The 10,349-nt window shown below is 43.0% G+C and overlaps 2 protein-coding genes across 2 annotated transcripts; one reads left to right on the top strand and one right to left on the bottom strand.

The window, feature by feature from the left end:
* The first annotated feature begins 61 nt into the window (after positions 1–61).
* On the top strand, positions 62–346 carry LOC104463265 (chromosome unknown open reading frame, human C9orf116). The gene has a single exon (XM_010075514.1). It carries the CDS (start codon positions 62–64, stop codon positions 344–346), a length of 285 nt encoding a protein of 94 aa, XP_010073816.1.
* Positions 347–5,374: 5,028 nt separating this feature from the next.
* PPP1R26 (protein phosphatase 1, regulatory subunit 26) lies at positions 5,375–9,404 on the bottom strand. Its single transcript, XM_010075512.1, is given in 2 exon segments — positions 5,375–5,449; positions 5,451–9,404. Coding segments are annotated over 2 exon segments (4,029 nt in total).
* Positions 9,405–10,349: the final 945 nt, after the last annotated feature.

The following is a 10,349-nucleotide window of genomic DNA, read 5'->3' as shown; positions in this document are numbered from 1 at the left end:
TTGGGCCAGGGGTTTTGGGGGACAGTGGCTTCAAATTTTGGCCTGTGCACATCCCGTGGTGATGAACTCCCCGAAGGGGATGAGGATAAAGTGTTTTTACCAGGCTTCTGCACATGGTTACGATTTAAAACCTCTTCCTCCCCTTTTCTGGCTCTCGCAGACCTCCTTCCACGTCACCCCGCACACATTTTCCAACACTCTGGCGCAGCATGGCATGTACAGAGATAACGGGCTCAACACCGCCCTGGAGAAGAGCCACGTCACCGGCCCCGACAACTTCATCACCGCCTCCGACCACCTCAACTTCCACCCCAGCTACAACCCCAGCGGCCCCTCGCACTGCTAGATCCGCCGTGGGAACGACAACGATATGAAGCCATTTCACTTTACTGCCTAAATAATAAAAAAAAAAAACAATCCCAAATAAAAAATACCCCCAAAAAACCCAAGCGTTTTTTTAGCGAGACTCACTATTACGATGTGATGAACAGCTACAGAAGGAGCAGGTTAAAGGCAGCAGTACAAAATAACCCCCCCAACTGCAAACTGGTGTACGTAGGGGTTTTTAACGGGACTCCTACCTAGTTAAGGCCACACATTTAGTTTTGGGGGAAAAACGGTTTAAATCTGTTATCAAAACCGAGGTCAGTGATTTGTTGGGAAAAACACATACAGCCACTTCAGTCCTAGAAGAAAATGAACTAATTTACAGAATGAGTGTTATTAGGAATAATAGCTTAATTTAGAAGGATTTAATGTGATTAAATGTCAGTTATATAGCTCATATGAACCGTTTTACTTAATTTACAGACAGCATTTAGTTATAATTACTAGAACAATATACATTACATATAGATTCCCTTAACCTTTTCTCTGTCAGTAATGATCCTTTAAACTCTTGGCTCATGTACCACATATCATTAAAAATTAAGATTTTTAAACTGTTTCTGTACTATTTAATGAATAACCAAAATGCATGTTTTCCAGAGGTATTCATTAAGCATCTTTCTTACCTCTCAAAACTACAATGTTTTAAGAAATTATCCAAATAAAGACAACTAATCCAAAAATAAAATGTTTTCTGAAGTTTTATTATAACTGTAGTTACACAGTTGGTGAAACTGCATCATTTAGACAGTAACTGCACTAAAAGCAACACTGCGGCACATTTTGCTTAAAAACTAGGCTTGAAGAGAAACCAGTCTGCCTGTTCCTGGATGAGAAACGGTCCTACCTTACAGGTATAACATAGTCATTAACAATTAGCATAATACTATTCTATCTGTTTGCTAAAAAAAAAAAAAATAGAAATTTTAAAAAAATAATAGTATGTCCAAGTATCACTGCAAATTATATTCTTCACACGTCAGAAATATTGCCTATTTGTGTCATTTTTAAATAGTCTCATACACTGCACAGGAAGCACGACAGGATGATATATTTAAACATCCTCGCAAGGTAGAGGCATTCTGTTTAGTTAATAATGCCACTAAGGAAAAAATCTCAAGACCAAACTGAGCAGACCTGTACTTGTGCTTTTTTTAAACACTCAAACCCAGTGTAGTGACATGTTCCTGGATCCACCAGCGAGATTTCAATCGCCCACCAAACAATTCCAGTTCTCCTGCAATGCACTGGGTTATCTCAGACAGCGCAGCTGTCTGAATTCACCTTTGCTGAAAACACACCACTACATTTGAACAAGCAAATATACTGAGCAGAAATGGGTCTGAAGAGTTAACTTTCAAAATATTAAATGCATGAAAACAAATAAGCAACGCTCTATCACTCACTGCTATTCTTCTATTAGACTAGACAATACCTTGAGCGTCTTACAACTTCCCTTTCTTCTCCTGAAATGAAAAATAACATAAAGTGCAGAATTAATACAAACAGTTGTGACAATTTTACATATATTTTTATCCACAGATTTTTCTGTAGGTGGAATAATTTAGGGATCTTAAACATATAACTGCAGTGACTTTTGTCATGTATTTTCCACCTGTTTTCATACTTCTAAAACCACCCACCTCTTTTTTTTTTTTTTTGCCTTAATTTCTTCCCTTTTTTGTTTTATTCTTACACCAAAACCAGTTCCTCTGAGCAGTTCTGCAGGCAGCGTACCTTACGCCACCCTCACATAGCCGGCATCCTGAGACACGCTGGGGTAAGCTTATCCAACTCACTTCCACCGAACTCTGCTGAGGCCAAAGACATATTTTCCTTGTGTACACTTTCCTACATTTCCCTGTTTTAGTGGCCTTGAGGAATACTGACCGTGTTAAGAGACCTGATACACTTTTTTTTTTAATTTTTAAGAAATCGATGAGGGGGAATACCCACAGCATACTGGTACACACCAAGGGTGATGGGCTGGTTTGCATAAAAAAACCCCAAACCACTCTTCCTTCCTTTCCTCCCTCTCTCCCACCCTGAAGAGCAGTTGAGAGTCTCCTTGCCTTACAGGAGAACCTCAGTGCAGGGCGTTGCAACATCCCCAGTGGGAGCAAGAAAGCACATTCATCCTGTGCTTGCAACATCACGGGCACCTAGACTTGCTATCACCAGTTTTCTTCGCTAGTGGGGCAGAAAGAAACACGTGCTAATCCTGGAGGCTGCACATTTCTGCTACTAACAGAGGGGGACAAGCACAAGGCAAGACTCCACTTCTTGACCACAAACACCAGGAGCAAAAACTGCTGTTCGAGCTTTGCTAAAATGGTGTCGTTCTCACCTCCCAGAATGCCCACGATTTCTTTTGCCTGTGTACTTCGTAGATTCTTCTTCATTTTATGTGATTAAGAACAACATCCCCTTAAGCAGCCACATCTTGAAAGATCCCGATTCCGTTTCACAGCCCCAGGGAGATCACCCGCTGTTGGCACAGAGGGGATTACAGGCTCAAAGAGCGGCTTAAGACACGAGGAGGCAAGAAGCAAGAGAGCAGGTGAACCGAGCTCCTGTTTCCAGGTCTGGCTCATGCAAACGCAGTCGTCTTCAAGGGAGGCATCCTTCACTCACAAATGTTACCGGCACAAGCTCCTGACATCGTCCAACGGCAGCCAGGAGGAATGACAGAGAAATCCTACTCGCTGAAGACAATGACACAAACCACAGGAACACTCTGGTTTCACGGTCCGTGGCCAGAACCCCATTTATTGAACATTATAAACTCATCAATGTACACCATTTCCTATATACAAATCAAGTTTATCAATTTTTAAAAAGTGCAGTTTGAAATTAGGTTTTATTTAAAGCACAAGGTAATGGGAATTGCATCTTAACTGAAAGGGAACCGGTTCACAAGGAGCACTGAGAACACAGACACATCGACAGGGGCACAAGACACCTTTGAAGTCTTCATGTCCATTTACTGAAAATGTCGAGAAGAAACATTCAGCTTATTTTACACAACCAGTACACAGCGCTTCCACCATCTCTATTAAAATTCAGTATACAGATTAATCCTTTTAAAGCAAGGTACTCTGAAAACTTCTAGTTTAAAATACCAGCCTAGTTACCTACTCCAAACAAAAGGCTCAAATCCTGCAACTGAATCAAGGCAGACAAAAACAGACACCTGTGAGTGCAGGCACGTGAGCTAAGTAAAAAAACCACTTTTCCAAGGAATCCTACCACGAAAATTAGATGATCTAGCGTACTGATCTCTTCAACCAATCAACCAACCAACCCAAGGACTATCAAAGGTGGCTGGACAGAAAGAAATGTCAAGTGACCACTATAAACATGTTTAAAATGTAACTGCACACCAGTACAAACACACAGAGGACGTTGTTTATTTCTCTACATGCCACAGTTACTCCTTCTACTCTATGCTACCCCGTAGTTTGCCAATGTTCTCCAATGCCATCACAGCAGGGATACTGTGTGTTACCGGATCCGTTCTTGACTGCTTTTGCTCCATTTTGCAATGTTAAGGCCAGCCTCCAGGAAGACTGCTGAAGTGACCGAGAAACAAAGTGATACTGAGTGGTAGTTTGGCTGAGAGAAGTTCGGTATAAGACTAGCTAAAGAGAATATCAGATCATTCACAGGGACAAGATGTAAGAACAAACTACTCAGAGGACTTCACTACACACAAATGAAAAGAACTAGCCAACAGCTTCAATTCACACTTTTTGGATTTTTCAGTGAAACCAGTGTGGGGGCACTTTTTTTTTGGTGATACAAACGTGCTACTTCAATTGCATTTAAAGTCAGTACAAATAAAAAGATAGTAGTGAAAAATCGCTTTATTCTGGCTGCTGGAAACGGAGGCAGAGAAAGCGCTAGCAGTATGAAAGAACAGTGCTGAAAATATCCTTGGCGTTTACAGTAGAGACTTCCTACAGCAAATCTAGCTTTGTTCTATTGCACAAAAATCGTAAATGAAAAAAAAGAGTTCAGAGAAATTTAACTTTTTAGAAACCACTTTTGAAAAAGGAAAGTAAGGGCACTCAATCTGAGAAAGTTCATTCAGAAAACCAAAAGCCATCTCTGGGTAACTGCAGGGCATCAAAATTAGACTTGAGAATAACGACAAATTGCTTCAGCCTTGCAGGTCCAACAGTACGTGAATCTCGCGAAATCCACAGACATCACGTTGTCTGAACAGACAGGCTCCTTCGCTTTTCTCAACATGCAGTTGTGCTTGGAATCATCTGCTAGCGGGAAGTTTCGGGTATTCAAAAGCTACTTCCAGCAGCTGCTGAGATTGCTTCACACAGGACGTGCAGACAGACTGATCCACTTTATTTCCCTGAATTTGCATTTGTATCTTCAAGGATGGATCTCCGCACCTACGGCTGCGCTGACTTCGCTGGAGTTCTGCTTTGTGAACTCCCCCAGCAGTCCTCGGGGCGGGAGAACTGAGACCCCAGCATAAAACCACGACATCGGATTGTGCTAAGGCAGCTCGAATGTGAACAGATGTCAGATAATCTGCTTCAAAAGCATAGCATTGCTAGCAAATGCTGTGTTTTCCTAGGATCTCTTAACAGATTGCCAAATATATCCTGCGCGCAAACAGGTTTCCTTTTGATATATGATTAGAGGCTTCATAATTTAAAGTGTGATTAGCCAGTATCTTATCTACAGTAACAACAGCATCCTGTAGTAATGCAAGCCCTAAAAATCATTATAAAAAATATTTCCTTAGAGCACTTTAAATAATTTACAAAATTCTACAAAAACTAGGTATGTTTATCCATGACATCCCTGTTAAATAGACGCATCTTTCACATTAGTGTGTATATGATATAGAGGTATCAGCACCTCCCACTGTCTCTCCTTTCATGTCTCAAGTTTTGTCAAGATAATTACAACGACAGTTATTTTCTAAAAAGACTGTTACTGTAAAAAAAAAAAAAAGTACTTACATATTTGAAACCTTTCTTTTCATGAGGGAATCTGGGCAGTTCCCTGCAGGTAGGTCGGTAAATTTTGCACAGGTTTTTATCTCAAACTTCCCACCCTTGGTCCACTTCACAAGCAGTTTCCCTGTTCTGCAGGACAGGTATCTTTCCTTCCAAACTGGAGCTGGATACCTGCATTTCTTCCTGTCTGTCACTGTCCTGGCAGAGAACTTTTTCTTTCTTAATGCCCATCTGCATATTGTTATTTGTACACGCTCCTCCACTAGTTTTCCCCACTGCTACTGCTGTCATATTTAGCTCCTGCAGCAGGGAACCTAAACTTAGATCTGGCCTCTTGTCCTGCTGGTGACTCTCTCCCTTCCTGCACGCGTGTACGCTCTGCTGAGATGCCTCTCTGCTCACCTTATCTGCTTTTCCCACTGCCATACCATGTTCAGGGCGTGGGGGATCTAAATTTGAATTGGCCCAGCTGCCTTTGGGGATATCTCCTTCCTCGAGCCACACCTGGGTGTTCTCAGCTCTGGATGTTCCTCTGCAAACCTTGTCTGCTTCCACTGCTGCCACACTCCCCTCCTGCAAGGAGAGATTTGAGTGGGACTCTGACGGGTCTCCCGAGGCACCAGCCTTTCTGCAGCCCTCTGCTTCCTCTCTGATACACAGAGGAGCAGCCTCCAGTCTTTCAAGGGTTTCTACTACATGGGGACTTGGGACTTCCCCAGCGAGCTTCTGAGAAGAATTGGGTTCTTTTATTGCTGTTGTACTCTCCTCACCAAATTCACCGCGGGGCAAGGGGGCTCCTCTTCCCTGGTTATCAGTATCCTGGGAAGCTGCCTCCGTTCCCAATGCACTGCTCTGGGTGAGCAAACGCTCTGCTTTCTGCCTCTTGTTCAAAAGCATGGATTTCTTCCTGTCGCGAGCATATTTTAAACCTGCAATAAATTGACTCGAAATTTTTAGGTGAAAGGTATTTTTTCTTTTAGATCTAGACTTTGCATTAATTACTTTTTGTACTTTACACCCTTCATTTTTGCTGGTTTTAGGTGGAAGTATTTTCTGCACAGGCTCTGTATTAGGGACATCCTTTTTACCTGTTGCGTTTCCAGATAACTCACCACCAGCAACAACTTTAACTCCCACCACTCCTTGCTTAGCTTTTGCCTGACCAGTAGTATGAAGATTCTCTGCAGAGGAAGCAGATTTCCCACTGCTACATAACATTGCACTTTTCCCTTCCGTTCTCTGAGAGTTCTTCAACTCATCAGTTTGCTGGGATACCTCAGTCCTTTTACTCTGGCCCAGCATGAGGTCAATCTCATTTTCAATTGTCTCTTGCTTTGCTTTTCCTTTATTACCAGTTTGTTTGGTCACTCTCAGTAGGCTCAGAGTCGCATCATCTTTTTGTATCTCTGAATTGCTCACAGAGTCTTTAGCCTTTTCTGCCAAAAACTTCCTAATTTCTTGTTCGATGCTGTCATCGCTGTCCACTGAACTGCTGTCATCAGCATCTGAGGCAGCTGTTAAAGTACATTTTTTATTTTTAGCTACCCGCAGGTTATTCTGGTTTGAGATCGTTTTAGGTTTATATCCTTTTTTAAGCTGTAAATTAAACTCCAAGTTCTTCATGGTTTCTGGTTTTTCATTGGTAAGTTTGACACTTACGTTGTCTAGAGAATTCCTAATTGTATTCTCCTTCACAGCTTTTCTAGGTTTTGAGAGGCAACTTTTCAGTAGCATGGGACTTTTACATTTCCACTCATTTTGATGGAGGCTACTAAATTCATCTAGCAGCTGAGTTTCCGTCTCGCTAAATCTGACTCTCTTCTTGCACTGAGACTTCTGCTCCTTGGACTTCTTCTTTAACTTTCTTTTGGACCGTAAAAGGTCCTTGATAGCACTATCAAGGTCCTCATCGCTATCCAGAGAGCTGCTCTCATCCGAACCGTCCCTCTCTTGAGTTTGGGTGGTATTTTTTGTAAGTTTTCTTGCGCTACTCTGAACCTGCATAAAAGGATTTACAGAGTCCAAGGCCACACACCTGCCAACAGATCCGGACAATTCCGAAGACATCAGCTGCTGCTGCTGCCTTGTCTCTTTGCTGCTGAGCCTTTGAGCATCACACAGTTCTGCAGGGCTGCTGAGGGCATGCTCCTCTTGGAGCACAGGAAATTCGGAATAGTTACCTTGCTGGAAAAGTCCTGTCTCCAGCTGTTCAGGCGTTTTTGATGCACCTTGTTTTGCTATTCGGCCTTCCCTTTTAAGTCTCCTTTGATGACTCAGTGATAGCTTCAGTGTTTTGGGAAGAGAAGGCTCAAGGCTGTTTTGATCAGAAGGCAAAGGCATCTGGATTGAGTGTGACAGGCTGGGAGGCTTCGTCCCAAGGCTTTCTGACTGTGCTTTCAGAGCCAAAAAAGCCCTGATTTCTTGCTCTATACTATCATCGCTATCCACAAGGCTGCTGTCACTGTCACAACAGGAGGACGAGAGACGCTGGGGGGAAAAGAAAGAGTCTGCAGCGAGTGATTTGTTGTCACTTCCCATTTGGGATGGCATGATTGTTTTGGAAATATCAAGGATAGCTTCCGCACACATGAGCTCTGCAGATGTGTCTGCTCTGCAAGAGGCCTGCAGTGTCAGCTCACAAGCAGCAATCTTGTTTTCCGGAGGTACAAAACGTCTGGCTTTTTTCAGTGGTTTAAACAGCTTGTTAAATTCATTGCTGGTGCTTTCTAACTCTGTTGACTTTGAATTAATTTCTTTCCTCTTGTTGCTTACAGGGCTTTTATGGATTTCTGGTGAGGCACTTTTTGTCGAGCTAATTGTCAGGCTTGCAGAGATGTCCGCCACTCCCTTTGTACCAAATTGTTCCCTCCGCAAAGGGACACAGTCTGTTGCGTGACCTGCCTCCTTCCTGATTTTCTCCAGCTGATAAAGCTGAATGGCTTCTTCAATGCCATCGTCGCTACTTGAGTCGGATGTGTGCATGCTCTCGTTGATAAGCGCTCCTCTCGTCTCCCAGCAATTAGCTTCACTATCTTCATTTTGCTCCACCAACCAGGGCTGGCTGGCAGTGGCCATTTCGAGATAAGCCGGGTTCACTCGGCTGAAATCACTTGGCTCTTCTTGGATTTTAGGCTGCAAACACTTGGTCTGCGTGCTGGTTTTCTGTAGCTTGGGATGATGTCTCAAGAGGAGCGCACTGCAACCTTGCTTTATAGCACCACAGTTTTCGTTTGTTGTTTCTTTGTTGTATTTTAGGATGGATCTCACATGGGAATCTTTTTTATCCTTCCCAATTACACATTTACTAATTTCTTGCTGCTTCTTCTCATTCAAGAACTGCACTATTTCAGCTTGTATGCTCTGTTCAAAAGAGTCATCGCTACTGATGCTCTGAGGGGAAGCAGGCTGTAGCCTTTTACCAATTCCCAGGTGGTCAGACAGGTACTCTTCAGAGAGCATCTCAGCTTTAAATTTCACCGGGAGAAGGTTACTAGCCATTTTGTTCTGTGAGAACTCTCTCTTAAACCTTTTGTCTCTGCTTATATCTTCAGAACACTCTGCATTCCTTTGCAACAACTGGTCACTTTTGTTTTTTGTTTTCAAGTACTCTTGAATGGCTTCCTCTATACCTCGGTCAACAGAATCGTCGCTATCAGAATCGAGCAAGAGAGTCCCAAACCCCACGTTCTCTTCCGCGTCAGTGTCGTCCGAATCAGCCGTGCATTCGCACTTGGGGTACTGAGGACGCTTCTGTAGCAATGTGGTGCTGGATGCGACCCTGGTACCAGTACCCTTTTCTCCCTTTTGTTTCTTCTGCATAATACAACCATACTCATTGTTCATACCCAGGGGAGACTCTTGACTTTGCAGGTTGTTTATGATCATCTGAACTTTTGCACTTACAGAGGTTCTAGTGACGTCCCCTTCAGATTCGGAGAAGCAAACAGGATATCTATAATTCCTTGCCGGTCCAAAGGACTCCCATTTTGTCTGAAGAGCTACCACAGGAGAAGCATTCATAAGGAACATTCTAGCAGACAGCAGCAAGATCCACAAGGGAACAGTTTTTCAGACTGGTCTCTCTTCCATCCTACAACAAGAAAAAAAAGAGGAAAATATTTTTTATTACATGTCTACTTTCTAGAAGTTCCATACTGGTAACATAAATTGTAAATTATTAACACTTGGGACTTACTGTGCCAGAGAATCACAAGAGTTACTCCTCAACATCACTTTAATGGGTAAATCAGTCACTATGGCCATTAAGCACAAGACAGAACACCCAGTACTTTTGGGCACAACCATAATCCCATTCAGCTAATCATCTTCACTTCCAAAACTCTTCCTGCACTTTCCATTGAGGGTCGCACATTCTGAAACAACCACGTATTGTCAAGACCCTCAAAGAACCACCCTGATGATATTTCAATGCACAGGTGTGTGCGATCCCCCTCTGCACTAGTTGTCTAAATATTTTCGCAATGAACTTTGTGGCAAGAAAGAGAAAGAACAATTTTAAAGGGAAACTTTCCTATAAAGTGGAATCGGTGGCAGTGGAGAACCCTGCAAAATATTCTGCTCCCTGTGTTTCCTTTGGCACAAGCGCCCTTTTAGAAGAATTCGCGCCATGCATAGCTCAGCTTTTCAGTCTTACAACGAAAACAATGTTGGCTATGTCCACACGGTATATCATGGGTGGATGTGAAGCAGGCTTGCCCATGATCCGAGACGGCGGAACACAAACCAACTCTTATTCAAAGAGCAGAGTAACTGCGTTAGCATGATGCCCAAAATCACACACTAGCCTGAGACAGCCTTTACTAGTTCTGGCTTGGCATTAAACACACTCAACTGAGGGACATGGGGAAGCTCAAAGAGAAGGAAAGATTTCTTCCTGAAACATACCGTGCAGCAGTAACCCTGAGACACCGACCATTCTGGCCTCACTGCAGGGTAAAAACTCTTGGTTTGCAA

Source organism: Pterocles gutturalis, unplaced genomic scaffold (genome assembly GCF_000699245.1).
Source record: "Pterocles gutturalis isolate BGI_N339 unplaced genomic scaffold, ASM69924v1 scaffold31592, whole genome shotgun sequence".
Taxonomy (NCBI): domain Eukaryota; kingdom Metazoa; phylum Chordata; class Aves; order Pterocliformes; family Pteroclidae; genus Pterocles; species Pterocles gutturalis.
The sequence above is the reverse complement of the archived record's forward strand: the minus strand, read 5'-3'. Positions and strand labels throughout refer to the sequence as shown.

Bases quoted from the DNA above. Each gene is read 5' to 3' on its own strand.
- LOC104463265 (XM_010075514.1), top strand. From the start codon at position 62: ATGAACTCCCCGAAGGGGATGAGGATAAAGTGTTTTTACCAGGCTTCT.